Source organism: Vulpes lagopus, chromosome 7 (assembly GCF_018345385.1).
Source record: "Vulpes lagopus strain Blue_001 chromosome 7, ASM1834538v1, whole genome shotgun sequence".
NCBI classification, from domain to species: Eukaryota; Metazoa; Chordata; class Mammalia; order Carnivora; family Canidae; genus Vulpes; species Vulpes lagopus.
Genome location: NC_054830.1, coordinates 55,619,408 through 55,644,125, shown reverse-complemented (window position 1 = coordinate 55,644,125; position 24,718 = coordinate 55,619,408). Strand labels below are relative to the sequence as shown.

At 42.1% G+C, this 24,718-nt stretch overlaps 1 protein-coding gene across 1 annotated transcript in view; it reads right to left on the bottom strand.

The window, feature by feature from the left end:
* The window catches only part of RPN1 (ribophorin I), a 29,301-nt gene extending 5,623 nt beyond the window's left edge, over positions 1-23,678 (bottom strand). Inside the window, exons 1-7 of the mRNA XM_041763559.1 lie at positions 23,326-23,678; positions 19,926-19,990; positions 15,141-15,447; positions 7,823-8,032; positions 6,277-6,469; positions 1,433-1,532; positions 108-246 (exon numbers count right to left, since the gene is read on the bottom strand). Of these exons, the coding sequence (XP_041619493.1) occupies positions 108-246; positions 1,433-1,532; positions 6,277-6,469; positions 7,823-8,032; positions 15,141-15,447; positions 19,926-19,990; positions 23,326-23,586 (1,275 nt within the window). The 5' untranslated portion in view covers positions 23,587-23,678. The remainder of the gene's footprint in view (positions 1-107; positions 247-1,432; positions 1,533-6,276; positions 6,470-7,822; positions 8,033-15,140; positions 15,448-19,925; positions 19,991-23,325) is intronic.
* Between the last annotated feature and the right edge of the window lie 1,040 nt (positions 23,679-24,718).

Sequence of the window (24,718 nt, the reverse complement as noted above, 5' to 3'; positions counted from 1 at the left end):
AAAAGATAAAGACAGGCAAGTGCCTGGCCCCCAGGACCCCATAGGAAGGCCCGAGGACTTCCTCGGGGAGGAAGACACAGAAGGCAGAGAACAGTGGAGTCACTTACCACGATGTCCTGAATGTGCTGCTCCACCAGATTTTTCTTATAGGCAACAATCACAGGGCGGCCAAACGTGTCTAGGTAAGTGTAGTGCAACTCATCTGGGGCCCGACTGATTTCATAGGGACTGTCAACTTGGATGTTCCTAGATGCAGGTAGGAATGAAATACAGCCTAAGACAAACCGCACTGACCAACAAGTTCTTTAGGGTTGGAAAATTCTAATGCCCACGGGGGCCTTTCAAGGTCACTAAGTCCACACTCCACTCTGCTCCCCTCCTGGCACCACAGACCACCAGACCTCCTGAAACAGCTGACCCGCTGTCAGAATACCCTATTAGACCATTCTACTGCTGAGGTAACGACCAGCTCCCTGCATCTTGCTCTTGCTAGTGCTCACCAATACTGGCCCACTCCTGGAGGCACACCACCCACACAGCCCGCCAGCCTGCTGTGCACTCCACCCAACAAGAACTTCTTGGGAACTTAATAAAGCCTCTGAAAAGTCACTCCATAAGGTATAATGGAGACATGTCCTGTTTTTGTCTGCCTGGATCCACTCTCCCTCCTCTGGGTTCTCACTATAGTTTTTGCTAGAACTTCCCATCCTCCCTAGAATGTCCTCCACAGGGGAGCAATCAAGGTGCCGATCTTTCTGGTTACCAATGGACATGTGACCCAAGAGAGGGCAAACAGAAGCTCCCCTTGAAGTAGAGTGAAATGCACAAAGACACACATAGTTGTTTATCACTCATGCCAAGGGTAGGTCCTCTCTGAACAACTGTCAGTTTCCACCACCTGGATTTCCAAAGATGTTCTGGCTCTGCAACTTCTGCTGCCATTTTATAAGACATGCCTTACCCTTCCAAATGCACTCCTGTCTGCTTAAACTGGCCAAAGACAGCACCTACTGTTTGCAAGCACAGAACCCTAACACAAGATCAGGACCTCACTTTCGGAACCTAGTTTGACTAGTCCAGGATAAAACAATGCCATTGTTGCACCGCTCTTCTTTTTTGTATTAATGCAGCACAAGAGCTACCTGGCTGTCCGGACTCTGCATTCTGTCCTGCTGCAGACCATCCCATCCCCTTTGGATGCTACACCTGTCATGAAGATGGACTCTGTTCAGGGAATATATTTCATAAATCAAGCTTGTGCCTCATTTGAGTCTAACTTGTCTGTTTAAAGTCCAGTCAGAAAGTCCCTATAGAGCTCTCAACTATGTGCTGAGCGCCTACTCAGCGCCCCCAGAACACAGCTTCCTCTTGAGGTACCACAAGGCCACTGCCAGAGAAATGGGAAGCAGAGGAAAGGAACAGTCACACCCACTTGGCCCCTTCAGGCAAGATGATCTTCACTGTCAGAGAATCTATCACTTGCTCATCAAACACATGGTCCACGAACCTCATCTTCAGTGCATACTGGTCACCTGAAGAAAGACAAAGATGTGCAGGCATGTGAAAAACAGAGGAAGTGACACAGGAGCTAGGGGGCAGCAGAGGATAGGAACACTTGCTCTTTACACAGAGAAGAATAGAGATACTATCTAAAGTTAACAGACTCCGAGATTCTGGGAGACCAAGGTGGTGGTGGCAGCATACTTACGGGTCTTTCCCAATTTTTACATAAAGACAGAACAACCACACAGCAAAACTAAAAACCCACAGAACATATTTATAACAAAACGAGGTAAAACACAGATCTCCAAGGGGCCGGGGGGGGGGGGGTGTTATAAACTAGTGTACATAAAGGAGAAAGTAGAGGAGACAACAGGGCAAGTGACAGACCTGAGAAGAGCAGAGCCCCAATCAGGCCACCCTGTTCACCAGGCCAACTGTAGAAGAGCGGCTGGAGTTCCAAGGAGTCCTCCCCTGACCCCACATGGTGGGTGAGCAAACCAGGCCCAAGGAACTGCCAGTCTAGAGCAGTCTAGTCCCTGAGAACTTGGAATAGCCATCAGAGCTCCACTCCCAGGACAGCACCCTACTCAGAGGAAAAACTGCCAGAGGAAAAATCAAAATCAAGCCTAACATGGACAGCAGAGCTACAGGAAACTGAGCCAGGGAGGGCTCCAAAAGGAAGCCACCACATTCAAATCAACAGAGAACCTAGGCAATTACAATACCTCCTCCTAAAAGCTCACATTAAAAATGAACAGAAGGGCACCTGGCTGGCTCAGTTGGGAGAGCACACAACTCTTGACCTCAGGACTGTTGAGTTTGAGCCCTACACTGGGTGTGGAGCCTACTTAAAAATTTTTTTCTTGGGCAGCCCCAACGGCTCAGGGGTTTAGCGCCGCATTCAGTCCAGGGTGGGATCCTGGAGACCAGGGATCGAGTCCCACGTCGGGCTTCCTGCATGGAGCCTGCTTCTCCCTCTGCCTGTGTCTCTGCCTCTCTCTCTCTGTATATCTCTCATGAATAAATAAAATATTTTTTTAAAAAAACGTTTTTTTTCTTAATTAAAAAAAATGAGTAACAGAAAAAGGGGGCCCCTCACTGTTTTTAAAAGTTACAAAAAGAGAGAACATCCCAAGTAAAATGAAAAACATGCCAGAAATTCATGCCACAGAACTGATTAAAACTGTTCCCACGGGGAACCTGGGTGGCTCAATTACGTTTCCAACTCTTGGTTTCAGCTCAGGTCATGAACTCAGGGTCGCAAGATGGAGCCCCGCATTGGGCTCCATGCTGAGTATGGAGCCTGCTTAAGATTCTCCTGCTCCCACTCTCTCTTAAAAACAAACAAAAAAACTGCTGTATTTCAAAACAAGCTAAAGCCATTTAAAAAATGACACAAGTGGGGATCCCTGGGTGGCTCAGCGGTTTGGCGTCTGCCTTTGGCCCAGGGCATGATCCTGGAAGTCCCAGGATCTAGTCCTACATCAGGCTTCGTGCATGGAGCCTGCTTCTCCTCTGTGTCTCTGCCTGTCTCTCTCTCTCTGTCATGAATAAATAAAATCTTTAAAACAAATGACACAAGTCATAAAAGAGCAATATAAACCAGAATTATAGAAATTCAGAAAACGGACAGAAAGTAAGAAAAAATTCAGAGAAGAAATTTTAGAAATAAAATTGTTTTAGAAATAAAGGCTATGGGGCAGCCCCGGTGGCTCAGCGGTTTAGTGCCACCTTCAGCCCAGGACCTAATCCTGGAGACCCAGGATCGAGTCCCACATCGGCTCCCTGCATGGAGCCTGCACTCCTTCTGTCTGTGTCTCTGCCTCTCTCTCTTCTCTCTGTGTGTCTCTCATAAATAAATAAATAAAATCAAGAAGAAAGAAAGAAAGAAAGAAAGAAAGAAAGAAAGAAAGAAAGAAAGAAAGAAAGAAAGAAAGAGGAAAGGAAAGGAAAGGAAAGGAAAGGAAAGGAAAGGAAAGGAAAGGAAAGGAAAGGAAAGGAAAGGAAAGGAAAGGAAAAGAAAGGAAAGGAAAGGAAAGGAAAGGAAAGGAAAGGAAAGGAAAGGAAAGGAAAGGAAAGGAAAGCTATGCTAAAAGGAATACAAGTGAAAAAACACAACAGGCAATGTCTTGTAATAAAAAGTAAAAAGAAGCAAAGTTTTCAATGAAGGAAAGACTCAAGAGAAACTGCCAAATATTGAAAACAGGCAAAGACTCAACATAGAATAGGAGCCCCAACGGAGAAAACTTACAAAAAGGTTTCAGACTGTAAGCTAAAACCATAATGCTAACCCAAGAATAGCAGCACAGCAACCACATGTAGCCAAAACATGTTCTACAAAAGTATTAAATTTTAAAGAAAGAATCCTTTTCAGTATTTATATAAAAAAGACTTAGAAGGGTAGGTGACTTAGAAAGGGGAAAAATTAGATCATCAGACTCTGACAGCGACATTTCATACCAAAAAAAGTAACGTATTTAAGATATTCAAGGAAAGACGTGTGAGCCAGTGATTTTATGTTCATCAAAATAGCTTATATGCACAAAAGGCACAAGCTGTTATCAACTATCAACATGTAAGAACTCATTCCCACAAGCCTTCCCCAAGGAATCTACCAGAGAATGAGCTCCAGAACATGAAAATGACGAGAGTCATTGGTCACTGTAAACACTGATGGGGTGAGCATTAATTAGAGTTACTGCAGAGATAAGTCTAGAGTTCAAATGGGAGAGGTACGCTATCTGTTCTGACAAGAGAGATATTCAGTATACGTACAGCACACCAAAACACTAGGGTAGGATCAGGAGAGGTCATGCCAAAAATAAATAAACTTTTTTCAGTAATCATATTGGAAATGGTAGCATGACCACTTTTATTCTGAGACTGCCGTAAGTGTGGGATCAAACAATTGTGAAATGCTCTCTAATTACGTCACTTCTCCTCCTTAAGAACAAGGACTCTCAATATAGAATCAGATACAGACAAAACATATGAGCAAAATCCCTACAGTCCACACTATTAAGTAACTATATAACTTCACAATTTTCTTCCACATAGGTATAATACACACCTAGCTCTGTCAGCTGAAAAGGCCTAGATATTGACCAAACTCAGAACAATATGCATTTCTAGTTCTCCAACTATGGTCTTTTTTTTTTTTTTTTTTAAGATTTTATTTACTCATTAATGAGAGATACAGAGAGAGAAGCAGGCTCCATGCAGGGAGCCCAACACGGGACTCGATCCCAGGTCTCCAGGATCACGCCCTGGGCCAAAGGCGGGCACCAAACTGCTGAGCCACCCAGGAGTCCCTCCGACTGTGGTCTTAAAACATATTTTTCCACAAATAGAAACTGGGGTTTGAGGAGAAACAGGTGATTCCAAGTCTCGGTCAGAAAATACCCAAGCGGGACCAAGAATTATCTTTTGTACAGCACCAAGGGAGGTGAAAGCTTTCAGCTTGTAAGGAATACACAAAGGCATGATGCCTGGGTGGCTCAGTAGATGAGTATCTGCCTTTGGCTCAGGTCATGATCCCAGGGTCCTGGGATCGAGTTCCGATCAGGCTCCCCACAGGAATGCATGGAATTGCCTTCTGAGTAAGGAGTCAGCAAAACCTCTTGACTATAGGTTACAACTGACTCAAGGTCTGCAATAGATAAGCAGAAACAAATAAATCAGGTGGAGGAGGGAACTATGGATTAAGAGAAACCAACAAAACCTCAAATTTTTCAAAAAGGGCAAAACTAAAGTAGAGATTAGAGAAACATACAGTTGGGTGATAAAATTGGAGAAAGTCGAGAAAGTGGAGACTAAAAACCAGGGCAGTAAACACTATTGTGGGGAAGGAAAGCTGGCTGGTTCAATTCAATGTCTTGGCCTGAGTGAGTGGTGGTTATAAGTTGTTCTTAGAATCAGTTACTGAGGGCAGCCCTGGTGGCGCAGTGGTTTGGCGCTGCCTGCAGCCCAGGGTGTGATCCTGGAGACCGAGGATCGAGTCCCATATCGGGCTCCTTGCATGGAGCCTGCTTCTCCCTCTGCCTGTGTCTCTGCCTCTCTCTGTGTGTGTGTTTCTCACGAATAAATAAATGAATCTTAAAAAAAAAAAGAAAGAATCAGTTACTGAGCTATACATTCGTTTGTGTGGTTTTCTCTGTTTAAAGACTTGAAGAAAATATGGCAAAATGATTACAATAATTTGTTCTAGGTGCTTGTGTAAAAGTGTTTATTACTCTCTGATTTGTTTCTATTTTTTAAATACCTCAAATTAAAAGAATTGAAGCAGTTGGAGGAGGAAGAAGATTTTTCCCGGACTGTTTGAACTGGCTACTGTATGCCTGTATTACTTTTACAACAGTAATTTGTCCCCACCCAGGAGAAGTTGTTCCTAATACCCCAATCTTCCAAAAAATGACAGTACTCTCTTCCCATCAAAAATGACTGGCAGGGGGATCCCTGGGTGGCTCAAGGTTAAGCGTCTGCCTTCAGCCCAGGGCGTGATCCTGGAGTCCCAGCATCAAGTCCCTGCATGGAGCCTGCTTCTCCCTCTGCCTGTGTCTCTGCCTCTCTCTCTCTCTCTCTCTCTCTCTCTCTCTCTCTGTGTGTGTGTGTGTGTGTGTGTGTGTCTCACAAATAAATAAAATCTTAAAAAAAAAAAAAAAAAAAGACTGGCAATTGTTAAAACAAAACAAAACCACCACTAGAAATAAAAATGCAGGAAATGAAAGAAAATGAGTGCCTCCCCTTTCTATTCCCTAAATACTAAACACTGACCCAAATTATAGAGGTACTCATAGCTTGGGAGGTTGTAGCCAACGATGTAATGGGTCTTCCACCCGCCAAACAGAGGGAAGCGAGGCCGGATTTCCATCTCTACCGAGTCATCCAAAATAAGGAGGTGGCTGGTGGAAACATTGCCAATCTCATCCCGGTAGTAAACATCCTGGGCAGCGGCAGGGAGGATGGTCTGCAAGAGAGAGGACAACGCCTTCTAAAGCCTCCAGAAACTTACTCACAGGAGATGATCCTAAAAACAGAAGACTTTCTGTACCAAGAGCCTTCCCCATAGCATAGTCCCCAAACTGGGAATAACATAAGCCTCCCAATCGAGGTTCCAAAATTTCTAAATAGTGCAACTATTTCTCAATCATGGCAGGTAAATAGCTAATTCTCCTAAACAATAAATAATGAAGAAAATTGTAAATACTTTAACAAATACTGAAGGACTAATACAAAGATAAAGGTAATTGCTAAGTTACTCTGCAGGGAGAGAAACTAAAAATGAAAGAAACTATATCCAATCACTAGGTGATAGGATCATGGAGGGGGTTTCCCCACCTCACATTCTTTACTGTACCTTCCAAATCTATAAGTATATTTCCATAATGAGGAAGAAATATTCTAACACTTCATTCCCATAATGAATCCTTCTGTAATACTTAAGTACAGTTGACTCTTGAATAACACGGGTTTGAACTGCACAGGTCCACTTTTATGTGGATCTTCTTCAGTAAATACAGTAAGTACTATAAATGTATTTTCTCTTATGATTTTCTTAATAACATTTTTTTCTCTAACTTAATTATAAGAATACAGTATATAATACATACAACATATCAAATATGTGGTAATGGTCTACTCACGTTAATAGTTAAGCTTCCAGAAAACAAGAGGATGCTAGTTAAATTTTCAGGGAGTCAAACGTTACACGCAGATTTTCAATGTGTAGGGGACAGGTGCCCCTAACTCTATGTTTTACAAGGGGGTTTTCAACTGCATATGTTTTCAGTTTTCAACTGTACATGAAAATACAAGATTTCATTTATAAGACTAAAGATACATACAATTTCATGTGCAATATGATAAAATCTTTTTAAGAGTATTATAAAAGTAAGAAGAAATATTAAAATATGAGCAATACTAATTCTGGGTGGTGGTATGGTTTTCCCTTTTTCTATTATTCAAATTTTCTTTTAAAAACATGGCCTACTTTGGTGGGCCTGGCCAGCTCAGTTGGTGCAGCACATGACTTTTGATCTCAGGGTTGTGATTTCAACCCCATGGTGGGTATAGAGATTATTTAAAAATAAAATCTCTTTTTTAAAAAATGGCCTATATATAAATGGAAACTTTTTTAAGATTCTTTTAGTTAAAAAAAAAAAAAAGACTCTTTTTGTTGGTCCCAACTGTGAACTACTTGAACACCTTGAACTCCAATCGAACCCAAACAATGGTCCATATTTAGACACTTTCAAAAAGCCAAAGCACAGATATGATAAAATGATACTTTCTCCCAATGTCTGAGCTGCATACCCCATACCTTAAATGAGCGGATGGACGCTATTCCACTATCTGGCTGTCTCTGGTAATCATAGCGTGAAAAAGGTCCCTTCAGCACAGCCCCTGTGTGCTTCAAGTCCACATTTTCTTCCACAGCAATGTTACCCCAGTGAGACACCTCGATGACTCGGGTCATGCTGGTGATGGTCAGGAAAGGGCTGTTGTTCTCATAATGTACTTTAAAAGTATCCTGGAGAGGAAGGAAACAATTCCAATTTTGGGTGACGGATAAATCAACACTAGTTTCAAATACTACTGGAGACAATACATATATCAGCAAAAGAATGGCTCAATTATGGGATGGTTAATGTGTGCTATATTCTAAAGTGATGCTTACTAGGACTTTTTAATGGCGTATGGAAATAAATACTCATGATGTTATTACTAAATAGAAAGGGGCAGCCCCAGTGGCTCAGCGGTTTAGCGCCACCTTTGGTCCGGGGCGTGATCCTGGAGACCTGGGATCGAGTCCCATGTCAGGCTTCCTGCATGGAGCCTGCTTCTCCCTCTGCCTGTGTCTCTGCCTCTCTCTCTCTCCCTGTGTCTCTCATGAATAAATGAATAAAATCTTTTAAAAATAAATAAACAAATAAATAAATAAATAAAATAAAAAACAGGCTACACAAAATTGTTTTAGGTTCTAATATAAATACCATTTGTATTTTAGAAACAAAAACTTCTACATGCCACTTATCTTAAAGCCACCATAGGAGTAAAAGAACAAAAAGAACCTGAAATGAAATACAGAAGAATCCCAACACAGGCAGAAATCAGAGTTCTTAGATTGTTTCTACCTTCTCCTTGTGGTTTTATTTTCAAAATTTCTAAATTGAGTTTTTAAAATTGCCTTTTAACTAATTTTTGCAGTTTTTTTTTTTTTAAAGATTTTATTCATTTACTCATGAGAGACACTGAGAGGGAGACAGGCAGAGAACACAGGCAGAGAGAGAAACAGGCTCCATGCAGGGAGCCCAATGCGGGATCTGACCCCGGGACCCCAGGATCACGCCCTGGGCCAAAGGCAAGCACTCAACTGCTGAGCCACCCAGGTGTCCCTAATTTTTGCAGTTTTAAAAGAAAATGAAATCTTAAATTGTAATTAAGAAAAATTCTGATGAGGTCATATATATGATCTCATAAAGGCATAATGTCTACCCAATAAGCTAGCAAATAACCTCAATACTGAAGATGATTCATAGCACTGCTGGGTTTTTCTAACGTGGAGAAAACTTACCTGGAATATAGTCCCTGGAAGAGAGACTTGTTTAGCTAACTTGTTGAGCTAACACAAATATACGTGTCCAGGCAGCCCAGGTGGCTCAGCGGTTTAGCGCCGCCTTCAGCCCAGGGTGTGATCCTGCAGACCCGGGATCGAGTCCCGCGTCGGGCTCCCTGCATGGAGCCTGCTTCTCCCTCTGCCTGTGTCTCTGACTCTCTCTCTCTCTCTCTCTGTGTATTCTCATGAATAAATAAATAAAATCTTTCAAACAAAACAAAACAAATATAAGTGTCAGTTACTCTTTCATGAGCGTTAAACAAACGCATGATCATTTAATCCTCAACACAATGAGCTAAGTACTACTCTGCGTTTTACAAATTAAAAACACCAAGGTCCAGCAGTTTCAGCATATTCAAGGTCATAAATAAATCTAAACGGCAATAGTAGGTCTTAGGGTCTTCAACATTTTAGCTCTGGCTGTGCACTCCTCTGCAGTAAATACTGCCTCCCAGACAGTTCTCAGAGAATTAAAGGATACACCTTTAGAAATTCCTCCACTTTGCCAATTTTACCACTGAAATTACTATTAAATCTTTCTGGTCACTGAGTAGTATGAGTGCCCTTCTATGAATACATACTTGGAACCTTAGAAACGGAATCTGAAAGGACAAGAATAGAAAAACACCCTTCTTCCCCCAAAAGTCCATGAAAAAGGACAGTTTATTAATTCTCATAGCTCCTGCTACTTTATTCACTCATTCTATGAGTAAATTCTTTTTTTTTTTTTTTTTCTATGAGTAAATTCTTAAAGGTTTAACTTCATAGTACTTCATAGTATTTAATGCCAATACTGACAAGGGTACAGGAAACTGACAGTTTCTGACTGCTGGTGCCATAATAAATTCGCTAAATCTTTTGAAAAACCACTTGGCAATATACCTCAAAAGATTTTTAATTTTGGGCAGCCCGGGTGGCGCAGCGATTTAGCGCCACCTTCGGCCAAGGGTGTGATCCTGAAGACCCAGGATCGAGTCCCTGCATGGAGCCTGCCTCTCCCTCTGCCTGTGTCTCTGCCTTTCTCTCTCTCTCTCTCTCTCTGTCTCTCATGAATAAATAAAATCTTTTAAAAAAATTTTTCTTAATTTTTGAAAAAGATTTGAGAGTGACAGCACATGCGTGGGGGGTGGGGGGGCAGCATAAGGTACAGCAAAGGGAGGGAGAGAATTCCAAGCAGACTTCCTGCTGAGCACAGAGCCCAAGGCAGGGCTCAAGGCTGGGCTCAATCTCACGACCCGGAGAACATGGCCTGAACTGAAATCAAGAAACTGTTCAACCAACTAAGCTACCCAGGTCCCCCACATTAAGAGATTTTTAAATGTTCATATGCCTTGATTTGAAAACTTTTACTTCAGAAAATCTATCCTATGACCAAAAGACACATGAAAAGATGCTCATCATCACTTATAAGGGAAATGCAAATTAAAACCACAATGAGGGAAGCCTGGGTGGCTCAGCAGTTGAGTGTCTGCCTTTGGCTCAGGGCGATTCCGGAGTCCAGAGATCAAGCCTGCTTGTCCATCTGCCTATGTTTCCACCTCTCTGTGTCTCTCATGAATAAATGAATCAAATCTTTAAAAACACACACACACAATGAGATATCACCTTAGAACTTAAGGTGATAAGATATCACCTTAGAATGGCTAAAATCAATAACATAAGAAATAACAGGTGTTGGGGAGGATATGGAGAAAAAGGAACCCTCAATGCACTGCTGGTGGGAATGCAAACTAGTGCAGCCACTGTGGAAAAAGCATTAAGGTTCCTTAAAATGTTAAATACAACTACCCTATGATCCACCAATGGCTCTTTTTGGGTATTTGCCCAAAAAATACCAAAACACTAATTCTAAGGGACACATGCACTCCTATTATTTATAGTAGCATTATTTACATTAGCCAAGAAATGGAAGCAGCCCAAGCGTACATTGGCTGATGAATAAAAATGTAGTACATATATATTCACACAATGGAATATTATTCGGCCATTTAAAAAGAATGAAAGCTTACCACTTCCAACACAGCATGGATGGAGCTAGAGCATAATGCTAAGCGAAATCAGAGAAAAACAAATACCATGTGATTTCACTCATATGTGGAACTTCAAAATAAAGCAGCAAATGGAATATGTAGATAGAAGTCAAGAAACAGACTCTTAACTATAGAGAACAAACAACAAAATGATGGTTACCAGAAGGGAGGTGGGTGGGGGGATGAGTTAAATAGGTGATGGGGATTAAGGAGGGCACTATTGTGATGAGCACTGAGTGTTGTATGGAAGGGTGAATACTATGTTGTACACGTGAAACTATTACACCATATGCTAACCAACTGAAATTAAAGTCAAAACTCAACTTAAAAAAAAATTTATCCTGAGACTATATAAAAAGTTGTATGTAAAGAGATGACTACTGTAGTGTTAAAGAGAAAAAAAGCTAACTGTCCAACATAGGAAACTTGGCAAAAAAGCTTTAAGGCATCAAATTATAGGATCTTATATGGCTATTAAAGATACTTTATAGGGGTGCCTGGACGGCACAGTTGGTTAAGTGTCTGCCTTTGGCTCAAGTCATAATCCCGAATCCTGGCTTCCTGCTCAGTCCGGAATCTGCTAATCCTTCTCCCTCTCCCTGTCTGGCACTCCCCTACTTGTGCTCTGTCTCCCTCTCCCTCTCTGTCAAATACATAAAGAAAAAAGAAAAAAAATGGTTTACAAAGGTAATGTAAAATGTTTAGAGAATATTCTAAGTGGTAAAAGTATCATGCAATACTTTAAACACGATAGGATTTCCATATTAAAAAGCGCCTATGCTTAGAAAGAAATGACTTAGGTACTATTATGTCAAAAGTAGAGGTCAACTGGTGTCAAATTTTCCTCTGTATATGCCAGTCTCTCATGAGTATTTTATTAATTTAAAATGGAGGAAGAAAGTCCAAAATCCAAAAGATGTAAAATTTAAAAGCCAAAACATTAGAAAGATAAACCAAAAGCTAATATGAATGCTCTCCAAGAAGAACAGATAGAAGGGAGAAGTGGAAGCAAGAGTTCTCTGAGCCTACCTTGTTACAGAATTTTGGCTGTTTTCATTTCAAAAAATTGAATCAATTAAAAAAAATTCTTAATAGTGGAATGACCCAAAATGAACAGCTCTATGTCAAACTAACATCTGAGACACCAAGAAAACAATTATTTCAAATGACATTAGAACAAATTATTTTGACTGTACATCCTCAGTGATACATGTTCTAAACAAGAGATTGCAAAAGAAGTCTTAAATATCCTTGTATTTTAGAGATGATAATTAAGTACGTAGGCTGAAATGACACGCTTCCTAAGATTTACTTTAAAATATTACAGCAAAAAATAAAAAAATAAATAAATAAAAAATAAAATAAAATATTACAGCAGAAAAAAATAATAAATAAAATAAAATAAAATAAAATAAAATAAAATAAAATAAAATAAAATAAAATAAAATAAAATAAAAATTACAGCAGAGGGACAGCCAGGTGGCTCAGCAGTTGAGCGTCTGCCTTCGGCTCAGGGCATGATCTTGGAGTCCTGGGATCGAGTCCCACATCGGGCTCCTTGCATGGAGCCTGCTTCTCCCTCTGCCTAGGTCTCTGCCCCTCTGTGTCTCTCATGAATAAATAAAATCTTTTTTTTTTTTTTTTTTTTAATTTTTATTTATTTATGATAGTCACACAGAGAGAGAGAGAGGCAGAGACACAGGCAGAGGGAGAAGCAGGTTCCATGCACTGGGAGCCTGACGTGGGATTCGATCCTGGGTCTCCAGGATCACACCCTGGGCCAAAGGCAGGCGCCAAACCGCTGCGCCACCCAGGGAACCCAATAAATAAAATCTTTAAAAAATAATAATAATAGGGCAGCCCCGGTGGCGCAGTGGTTTAGCGCCGCCTGCAGCCCAGGGCGTGATCTGGAGACCCTGGATCAAGTCCCACGTCAGGCTCTCTGCATGGAGCCTGATTCTCCCTCTGCCTGTGTCTCTGCCTCTCTCTCTCTGCATTTCTATGAATAAATAAATAAAATATTTAAAAATAATAATAATAATAATAATAATAATAATAATAAAATATTACAGCAGAACCTGGGTGGTTCAATCAGTTAAGAGGCTGCCTTCAGCTCAGTTCATGGTCCCAAGGTCCTGGAATAGAGCTCTGCATCAGGCTCCCTGCTCAGCAGGGAGTCTGCTTCTCCCTCTTCCTCTGCCCCGCTTCCTTGTTCATGTGCACGCGCTCTAACTAATACATGAAAATCTTTAAAAATAAATAAATAAATAAATAAATAAATAAATAAATAAATAAATAAATAAATATTACAGCAGAGAAAAAAGAAAGTGTCGATAAGTGTGGCAATATTCTGATACCCACAGAGTTGAAGTGATAGGCTATGGGAGTTTATTACACTATTCTCTACACTTCTGCATTTCTTTGAACTTTTCCATAACAGTCTGTTTTAAGCCTTGACCGCTCCCTCTATGTTTAAGGCCCAACGCCTAGGCTCCGCGAGGCAGCCAGCTTTACTACCCCAGCCACCCCAGTCAGTATAGTGCCTGGTCTCCCATCTCCAGGTCTCTACATACAACGCCTTGTTCCCTTCTCCCCCAGCCCCCACTCCAACTCTCTATACGCTACCTCCTTATTCTTTATTATTATACTTTTTTAATGTGAGTATATTTGCTGGAATTGTGCTACATACAACTTGGCCATCCACCCTAGAAGCCAATTTATTAATCTAATCTTAGAGGAATCATTTAGTTTCACCAATTGTTTCATCTATAGCCAAAGATTTTTAAATTTTTAACTATGTTTTTAACTATGATTCAAAGAAATGATCATATTTATTATTTAATACACTATCTACAAAGGCTAGGAAATAAGATGGTCAGTCAGCAAGCTATTCTTCCCTTCCCTAATCCCCTCCTCCTCCACTTTGTTTGCATTTAAAAAGTTAATGTCTCTAAGCTCGCATTTTATTTCATAAGATTTACTTTAAAATATTACAGCAGAATACTGTACTGTAAGTACAGTACTTTTAGTTTAAGACTGAGCCTTTTCATCCAGAGGACTGGTATACCTTAAATAAATGGTAAAGTGGAGAAAAATGGACAGGGCATGCTCTCCCCAGCTCCTCTCCTTCGTCTGGCATACCTGCCCATGGGCAGTTTGAGATCTCACTTCATTTGCTGGCAAGACCTGCACGTGGAGAAACTTGCCCTGGCCCATCTTATTTGTATGGACACTTCTGTTTCAATTTGGAGCTCAATATTAGGCAACACCCAGCAGTACCTACAGATAAACTATCTTCTTCAACCTAGTCTTTACCTGTAATAAAGCTACATTATTTTTTCACTTCCAACCTATCTCAATACTCTTGTTTCTCAGTATGTACAGAACTCAGGAAGGGGGAAGAGGACTACTGTTTGTGGGGTTCCCTCAGAGACCTTAGCAATCTCCATTTAGCACTGTCACTGGCTAATAGTTGGCTTTGACAGATCCTAAATGCTGATGCAATAATTAAACTAAGTTCATGTGTCATTGCTTCAAAAGTCCAAGTCATGAAGTTTGAGATTCATCTGTCATGTTTTTCCTCTTTAAAAATCTTCCTAAACCTCCCAGCCTCCATCTGTCCTCCCAAAATGAGAAAGGGAACCCCCATGGAGAGGCATTTCACAGTTGGTGAAGATATTTGGGGATGATCTTAAAAATGACTTCAGGGACACCTGGGTGGCTCAGCGGTTGACCATTTGCCTTTGGCTCAGGGCGTGATCCCGGGTCTGGGGATCAAGTCCCGCATTGGGCTCCCTGAGAGGAGGCTGCTTCTCCCTCTATGTCCCTGCCTCTCTCTGTCTCTCATAAATAAATAAAATCTTAAAAAAAAAAAAAAAAAAAAGACTTCAGATTTACGCCCATCTCACATCACCGCGCCTATCAACTAGTAGTCACTCCAGAAGACATTCAGTGAAATAGACAGGGACAGACTGGACCCCACATGAGCCTACCTGACTATAAGCAGGGATGTCTCTGAAAGGTCCATAATCCAGGAGGTCCTCAGAGCGCGTAGGGTTTCCCAACTTGGTGTAGCTCTCTACATTTCGGGAGGCAAGCTTCACACGCATCGTCTGTGTCTTCGTTGGATAGGGAGAGTAGAAATAATGGTTCCCCTCAAACACTACAAACTGTTTCTCTGACTGTGTGATCTGGGTTGGATATGGCTGAAGCACATGGGTATAGACTGTTTCCACAATGACTGAGACCTTGGCCCCAGGATCAAGAGCAACTGGGAGCTTGACTGTGAAGAATCTCCCACTGGAGGAAGAACAAGGCAAGAGAATTAAGAGATGAAGGTAACTGAAAAGAGAGGCAGCAACTCACCATCACAGCAATATTTTGTACCCAAGACGAATGCAATTACCTTTAGGAGATCACCTCCAACCTATTAATTTAAGCCTTTTTAGATTAATGTCTGGGTTATCATTTCACATTTGTTTATAATAATAAAAGTATAGGAGCACCTGGGTGGCTCAGTTAAACATCCAACTCGTGGTTTCGACTCAAGTCATGATCTCAGGGTTGTGAGATTGAGCTCCCCAAGTCAGGCTCCACACTCAAAGGAGAATCTGCTTGAGATTCTCCCTCTTCCTTTGCCCCATCCCCACTCTCTTCTCTCTAAAATAAATAAATCTTTAAAAAAAAAAAAAAAAAAAGATGGGACGCCTAGGTGGCTCAGCGGTTGGGCATTTGCCTTTGGCCCAGGGCGTGATCCCGGGATCCGGGATTGAGTCCCACATCAGGTTCCTTGTGGGGAACCTGCTTCTCCCTCAGCCATGTCTCTGTCTCTGTCTCTCTCTGTCATGAAAAAATAAATAAAATCTTTAAAAAAAGAAAAGTATAAAACAACAGGATAATGGTTAAAGCATTCCAGCAGAGCCACACAGCAGAATATTGGCAGCCACTAAAAAAGATGTTTGGATCTGTGTAGATATTAATCATTTCCATGTACCATATAAAATAACAGAAATAGTTTACAAATGACACAGTATGACTCCACCCTAAAGTATAAACATACACAAATGTGAAGAAAAGTATTCCAATGAATGTTTCCAAACTGTTAATGCTGTGCTGGGGAGGAGAATAAGCTTCATTTTATTATTCTTTTTCAATTTGTTTAATGAGCTTATATCACTCTCTTAACTAAAAAATAAAGCTACCAGCATTTTTTTTTAAGATTTTATTTATTTATTCATGAGAGACACAGAGAGAGGCAGAGACACAGGCAGAGGGAGAAGCAGGCTCCTCACAGGGAGTCCGATGTGGGACTCGATCCTGAGACCCCAGGAACTCACCCTGGGCTGAAGGCAGCACTAAACCGCTGGGCCACCAGGGCTGCCCAAGCTACCAGCATTTTAAAGAAAAAGAGATGGCTTTAAACTACTGAGATCCATAGGATATTAACTCAAAAATGAATCTGAGTTTTCTAAACCAGGAGATAACTTTTGGTAGACCCAGAAACTGTTAGTGGAAAATTAAAGGCATTTAACATACTTCCTTGGAATTTGTCCTCCAAGGTCAGAGAATGGATCACTTTTCCTGATGCGGCCTTACAAAATTGTAATCTTGCATGTCTTTATCATCAGTCACACCATCACACACCCTGTTACTACTCTGAAGTACCTACTCTAAATATAAGCCCTACACCTTCTCCCAGGGCCGTCTTAACCAATTCTTGGCTTCAAGTTCCATATCTGCTTCTTGTCCCATGCTCTGTCCAGAGCACTAAACTCCTATTTTCAAATCTTCAGCAGACAGCTCCAACAACCAAACCAAAATACCTAGTAACAAAAAAAAAAAAAAAAAAAACCTAGTAACATTCATGATCCCAATTCCTTACTCTGCTAATACTACTACCATCTGACCACTTTTTTGTCAGATTTTGTTTATTTATTTGAGAGACGCAGATCACAGAGATAGAGGGAGAAGGAGACTTGCCACTGAGCAGGAAGCCTGACGCAGGGCTTAATCCCAGGACTCTAAAATCATGACCTGAGCCAAGGGCAGATGCTTAACCCACTTAGCCACCCAGGTGCCCCAATCTGACCATGTCTTTTTTTTTTTAATACTTTATTTATTTATTCATGAGAGACACAGAGAGAGAGAGAGACAGAGAGACAGAGACACAGGCAGAGAGAAAAGCAGGGAGTCCGATGTGGGACTTGATCCGGCACTCTGGAATCACGCACACCCTGAGCCAAAGGCAGATGCTCAACCACTGAGCCACCCAGGCGTCCCTCTGACCACTTCTAAACCAAAACCCTCTGGCATGTTCTATGCCTCACTTTACTCTATCCCCAAGGGTCTGGATAATCCTGCCTTAGAATGTATCTCATATTCATCCCTTCCTGGCTTCCCATTGCAAACAATTCCCCACAGTTCAAACAATTCCTCCTTGCCAAGATTATTACCTGTCTCACTAACTGACCCAATCTCTTTGTCCCTCTAGCCCATCAGCACAATATCTGATACAATACCACTTTAATTTTCACATGAAATGTCCCAGCATAACTGAATCTCACTTTAACAACATTTCAGTGCTCCAAGATATCAATTTTCAGAGGGGCCTGGGTGGCTCAGTAAGTTAACTGACTGACTCAGTTTTGACTGACCTATCAGGGATTGAGCCCCTCTCAGGCTCCGCGCTTAGTGGGAAAGCCTGCTTGGGATTCTCTCTCCTCTCCCCCTCTCCCCCTCTCCCCCGCTACTCCTGCAGGCACTCTCTCTAGAATAAATAATACATTGAAAAGAAAAGAAAAGAGAACTATCAATTCTCAGGGTACCTGGGTGACACAGTCAGTTAAGCATCCAACTCTGTTTTGGTTCAGGTTGTGATCTAAGGGTCCTGAGATGGAGCCCCGAGCCCTACATGGGGCTTCATGCTCTGCACGGAATCTACTTGAGATTCTCTCTTCCTCTTCCTTTCCCTCTGCCCCTCCGTCTCATGCTCACTTGTGCACATACACTCTCACTCTCTCTCTAAAATAAATAAATAAATAAATAAATAAATAAATAAATAAATAAATAAATAAATAAATAAATCTTTTTAAAAAAGGAAAAGAAAAAAGATCAATTCTCATTGCAACTCGGGAGCATCAGCTAATGAAGGCTTCTGATTAATAAAAGACTAGGTGGACAACACAGATCTGATGATACTGGTGTCCAGGATTCTTTCATGGATCAGAACAATGACATGTAAGTTGTCATGTTAGGGTTGCAGGATACATAACTTGTTTAATGTTGCCATTAAGCTTTATGTAGACAAATTAATAAACTTAAAATTATCCCATTTATATGCTTACGTAAAATTATGTATAAATGCGCACATGCATAAAGAAAAGTTATTACCGTCATATTCTCATTTTTTAAAAATTCAAAACTAATGAGAATATAACTTTAAAACTGCCAACCAAACAAAACAAAAACAAACACTGCCAAGCAAGGAGACCAAACTGACACTTTCTGAATCACGTAAGGGCCAACAGCTCTAAGGTTCAAAGGTTTGCTGGTCAAGAATCAAGTATTTTATTTCTGCTTATGATTACAGCATAAGCTTAGTCCATTTGCCTTCAGTTAAGAATCACTGAGCTAGGGGCACCTGGATGGCTCAGTCAGTTAAGCACCCAACTCTTGATTCTGACTCAGGTCATGATCTCAGGGTTGTGAAATCGAGCCCTGCATGGGGCTCTGTGCTGGGCAAGGAGTCTACTTATAAGATTCTTTCCTTCCCTCTCCATCTGCCCCTCCCCTCCTCAAATAAATTTAAAAAAAAAAAAAGAATCACTGAGCTAAAAACATTTCTTCCTCCCACATCACTCATTCAACAAATATTTCAATGTCTACTAAATACCATGCAAAATCCTGATAACTGTTGAGGCTGAGTGATGATATATATGAGGATTCTTTATTCAATTCTTCCTGCTTTTTATACAATTTGGAAAATATCCTTAACAAAATGTTTTACAATAACTACTAAGTGCCAGGCCCCTTGCTAGGTGCTGAGGTTAAAGCAGAGAACAAGGCAAGTCCAACCTCAGCCTTCAGAGAAGCTTGGTCTATCTCCTTCAAAGAAGTATCATGTTCAATGCTCTGAAGGCTCAAGAGGTGGTAAGGGGGGTACAGTTGGAAAGAGTATGGTAGCCAACAAGAGATGGTAGGCTATCTACTGAGACAAAGAGCTTGGAGTTCTCACATACTGGATCTCCATACATTGTTTGGGGATCTCTATCCCCACATACATTAGCAGACCTAATCTGGTGTGGAAAGTAGCTACCTTCTGGGAATCCATTGGTGGCTCAGCGGTTTAGCGCCTGCCTTTGGCCCAGGGCGCGATCCTGGAGTGCCAGGATCGAGTTCCGCGTCAGGCTCCCAGCATGGAACCTGCTTCTCCCTCCTCCTGTGTCTCTGCCTCTCTCTCTCTCTCTCTCTCTCTCTGTCTATCATGAATAAATAAATAAATAAATCTTTAAAAAAAAGAAAGAAAAGAAAGTAGCTACCTTCCTGTAAAACAAACTGCCACTGTTGGGGGCAATTTTAGCATTAGTGATCAAAAAAGACATAAATGGGTCAGAATATATTATAGCCTGTTGCTCACCTACCACACACTGTATTAATTGGAACAGTGTCTAAAACACCAGGTACTTCCTCAGCAACTCTCCTACCTTATGATTCCAACTGATATGATAACCTGTAACAAGAAGAGGCAAGATATATAGATATTCTGTTTGGGAGCTTACCTTTTACCCTTAATTTTGGTTTCTCGTACTTCCAAGTTGTTCTCTTCCTCATCTTCTCCCTTCACCTGTAACAGGACAAAAGAGACTATTCTTTTTATTATGTCTTTCAGTCTCTACATTTGAGTCACCAAGTAACCAACTGCCTCAGAATGTCCACAGTAAAGTATTCAAACTACAAAAACTTTTTTTTTTTTTTTTTTACAAAAACTTTTTAAAGATAATTCTTTTGTAACAATTTTTTTCATATGAAACACAAGAACATGGTCAAATACTTTTGCACTGAATAAGCTGTATAAAAAGCTCTATACATACATAACATTTTTCCTGAATGACCAAATTCACACATGTAAATAAAAATTATACTTACACTTTACATTTCCAAATATAAAGGTGACATTTTCTTCTCCATTTACATTCAAATACATATTTGCATAGAAAATAAGTATTACGATTTATTGTTATAGTAGAAAAGTCTCACACATGGCCAAAACTGGTTCTACCTGCATAAAAGTTAACAGTGGCATAAATCCAACAGCCACTGCTTGTCACATTCCCTATTCTCATCCTTCACTTCAACAGGATGTGTAGAATCAGGAAAAGAATGTTAACTCCAGTAGGCTGCATAGTTTATCTGAGAAAGAACAGACACCCTGAATCATGAGACTGTGGAGCAGACTATAAGGAAAAACTTATACCCACCGCTGATCACTTTGCCAACCCAATCTCTGAAGAAAGAAAAGAAAAAACAGAAGAAAGGGTAAAACTACTTTTGGGGCTGAAGCATTTGTTCACAATAGGATACACATAACTGTAATGAGGAATAAGCTATTTTTAGTATTTTAAAATGTCTAAAGTGGGCACCTGGCTGGTGGAGCATGGCACTCTTAATCTCGTTTTAATTTAGAGCCTCCCACTGGGCCTAGAGACTACTTGAAAAATAAAATCTTTTAAAAAATTGTTTTTAATTTAAATAAAATGCCCAAAAGTAATCATACAATCATCCTCTCAATAAAGTTCTACAGGCTAATAAAAACAAGTTTCATCACTCTGACTGAAATCTTATCACAATGGTAACATTCTAGTATATTCCTACTTATCATTATTCGTCTTAATAAAAGATATTAATGAAAGATCAGAGGGACACCTGGGTGGCTCACCAGTTAAATAAGCATCTGCCTTCGGCCAAGGCGTGATCCTGGGGACCCAGGATTGAGTCCCCACATCGGGCTTCCTGCATGAAGCCTGCTTCTCCCTCTGCCTATGTCTCTGCCTCTCTCTCTGTGTGACTCTCATGAATAAACAAATATTTAAAATAAATAAAATAAAATAAAAGATCAGAGAGACGAAGATTTCAAATATAGGGTCCATATGAGAGGAAAAATACTAAGATGGATCCTTGGTAGTAAGAAGATAAGGAACCACTAAATTCTCATCATTAAACATCACTCTCATGAATAAAAAGATAAATTTCTAACCAGTTCCTAAAATTCTACATGGAGGGCTGAAGAAAATCCACTGAAGGGGATCCCTGGGTGGCGCAGCGGTTTGGCGCCTGCCTTTGGCCCGGGGCGCGATCCTGGAGACCCGGGATCGAATCCCACGTCGGGCTCCCGGTGCATGGAGCCTGCTTCTCCCTCTGCCTGTCTCTGCCTCTCTCTCTCTCTCTCTCTCTCTCTCTCTGTGACTATCATGAATAAATAAATAAAATCTTTAAAAAAAAAAAAAAAAGAAAATCCACTGAAAAACTTCTAACAACCTTACCAAGGCCTCCAAATCAACTGTTGAAAAATATACACCCTTTTTGCTAAGTGTAACATCCAGTTCCGTTTCCCATTGGGACAGGGCTGTAAAGGAGCACATATACTCATTTAACCTGTTTCATGAGACTATAAAATTAACAAATGATTTTGAATAAATCTGGCAATGCGACTGCAGGTCTTATAACCCAACACAATCCTACCTCAGGGCCGTCTAGGCCAAAAGAGGAATTGGGGTACAGTGAAGAGCACACAAAGTTTGAAGCTAACCTAAGCCCTGATTCTCTCATGGCTCTGAGAGCTGACCCAGCGGGTTTAAACAACCTACTCCTAGACAGGCACTCCTCACCTCAAAGGGCCGTTATGAGGGCTAAGAAGAAAGTACTCAAAACACCTACCACAACACCCATAGAGCAGACTGCCAAGAAGACAAGCCTGCAGCATTCTCCAGCATGATGGCAGATACCTCCTGCAGCTGTCTTGTTATACAATGGCAACTTCAAGACATCAGTAGTTGTAGTTTTTACAAAAGAATAGGATCTAACACTCAAAACACTAAAAGTGGCAGCACACATTTATATGAAGTTTTGATGCATCTTTACATAAACCCGAGTAAAAGTGTGCGTTCCATCATGGACAAGGAATGAAAAGGAAGAAGAGTCCTTTCAGAAGTATAATCTCTATAAACCCAGCTTTATAGAGCTCCATATTCAGTTGGAGAGTAAAACCTACTTAGAAGAAATGTGACATCGTAATGACTATTCTCAACAAATAACTGCGTAACCACTTACTGGGTGTTGATTAATGAAAATAGTAATAAAAAGCAAACCTAAGACTACGTAAGCCAACATTTTCCTTCCTTGGGAGTCGTGGAAGTGTGCACTGAAATGCCGGGAAGTACATAAAGCAAACTTCCACGCCAGATTCTGCGGAAGTGCAAGAACAGGAACTGGGAGGGGAAAGGGAGCTATCTGGACTTGGCCTCTGTGTACAGTTCAAAAGACGTTTTATGACCTACATGACTTTTTTTTTTTTTTTTTTCAGATTTTATTTCTTTATCCATGAGAGACACAGAGAGGCGGAGACACAGGCAGAGGGAGAACAGGCTCCTCACAGGGAGCCTGATGTGGGGCTCGATCCCGGGTCTCCACGATCACAACCCGAGCCGCAGGCCGGCGCTCAACCCCTGGGCCACCAGGTGTCCCAATTTGTAGGACTTTTTAAAAGGCGAGGGACAAAATTTTAAAAGCGGTCATTAGCAACCTTACGAATATGACACCAACAATGGGTTCAAGTTACAAACGGGAACATGCACAGCGTTCGGTTTCTGACTGCACCTACTAGGGGCCAGACGCGGAGCCAAGGGCTCACTTCGTCCCCCAGCGGAGCTCCTGAGCCAGGTCGCGGGGAATCCAAGTCTGGGGCACACCCGACCCGCCGGGCTCTGCGCGGAGGCGGCCGCTGCCCTGGCCTCCCGGGAGGGGGCGGCAGGGGGCTCGCGAGGCCCGACCGCCCGGGGCCCCGCCGAGCAGTGCGGCCCCGCCAGCGGCTGCCCACGTGGGCGGCGGCCCGCTCCTACGCTGACGTGTCCACCGCCTGGGCGCGCCGGCCGCGCGCGGAGCCCCGCCGCTGCCCGCACTCACCTGCACGCCGAGGTGCGCCAGCCGGGCCTCGAGCTCGGGCTCCAGAGCCAGGAGGAAGGAGGCTGCGCGGGCCGTGGAGCCGCCGCCCGGGTGCGCCAGGACCACCTCAGCCGTCACCTTGGCCAGGTGGCTGCTGAGATCCACCGTGCGCTTCACGTCCTCGTTGACCAGCAGCGGCGCCTCCGGGGAGGCGCTCTCCGGCGCGGGGGCCCAGGCCCCGAGCAGCAGGAGCAGGAGCAGGCGGGCGGTGGGCACCTCCATGACCGGGACGAGCTGAGCTGCAGGCCGTGCGGAGCGCCGCCGCCCCGCCTCCGGCCACCGTGCTGCCGCTCATTGGGCCCGGCCTGGCGCCACAAGATGGCGGCGCCCACGGAGGAAGGATCCCGTCTCCAGGGCAACGGGCAGCCCGCGGGGCGCCGGAACGCACGCGCCTGCGCCCTGGCCAATGGCCCGCCTACGCTAAGGTCGCTTCCGCTCCTTGGGGCAGTAAAACTTCGTTCAAAAGCTTAAGCAAAAGTGTAAGCAAAAATAGGCTATTTGCGCAGTCTCAAAGTATCTCCCCTAAAATATTTAGTCATTAGAAACAGGAAAGTATTAAGTTTGCCTTGGAGGATCCTACCAACCACTACCTTAACCAAATGATTAAGGTTAATATAACCAATTATAGAGTGACGTCATGTACCCCCTGATAAGATATACCCAGAAGGGCACCCCACTTGTGTCCTGTTGTCATAGAATTGCTGAAAATGCACAGGCAACCTCCAGGCAACCGTAAGAAACGTCAGACAAACCAAAAGCATCTTGACTTCAACCGGACGACACCCAATTTGAGACTTCCATCCTCCAGAACTGTAGAGATCATAAATTTGTATCATCTTAAGCAACTCAGTTTGTGGTAATTTGTTACAGCAACATTAGGAAACTATTACAGAAGGTAATATCTCTAAGAGCAGAAAGTTATCATTCCAGGATCCCAGTGTGTGAATAAATGAATAATGTGAATAATTTATGTGAATAAATTAATGTGAATAAATTAATGAATAAATGAGCTTTTCATTATAAATATTATTATCCTTGCTTTATAGATGATCAAAGTCAAATATCAAAGTTAGAGGGGATCCCTGGGTGGCTCAGTGGTTCAGCACTTGCCTTCGGTCCAGGGCATGATCCTGGAGTCTCAGGATCGAGTCCCACATCGGGCTCCCTGCATAGAGCCTGCTTCTCCCTCTGCCTGTGTCTCTGCCTCTGTGTGTGTGTGTGTGTGTGTGTGTGTGTCTCATGAATAAATAAATCATATATATAATCAAAGTAAATACCAGGTTGTTTGGAAACCTGGACTCTAAACTAGAGCTCTTTCCACTACCCCCACACCCTTGAATAAAACCCCAGATTC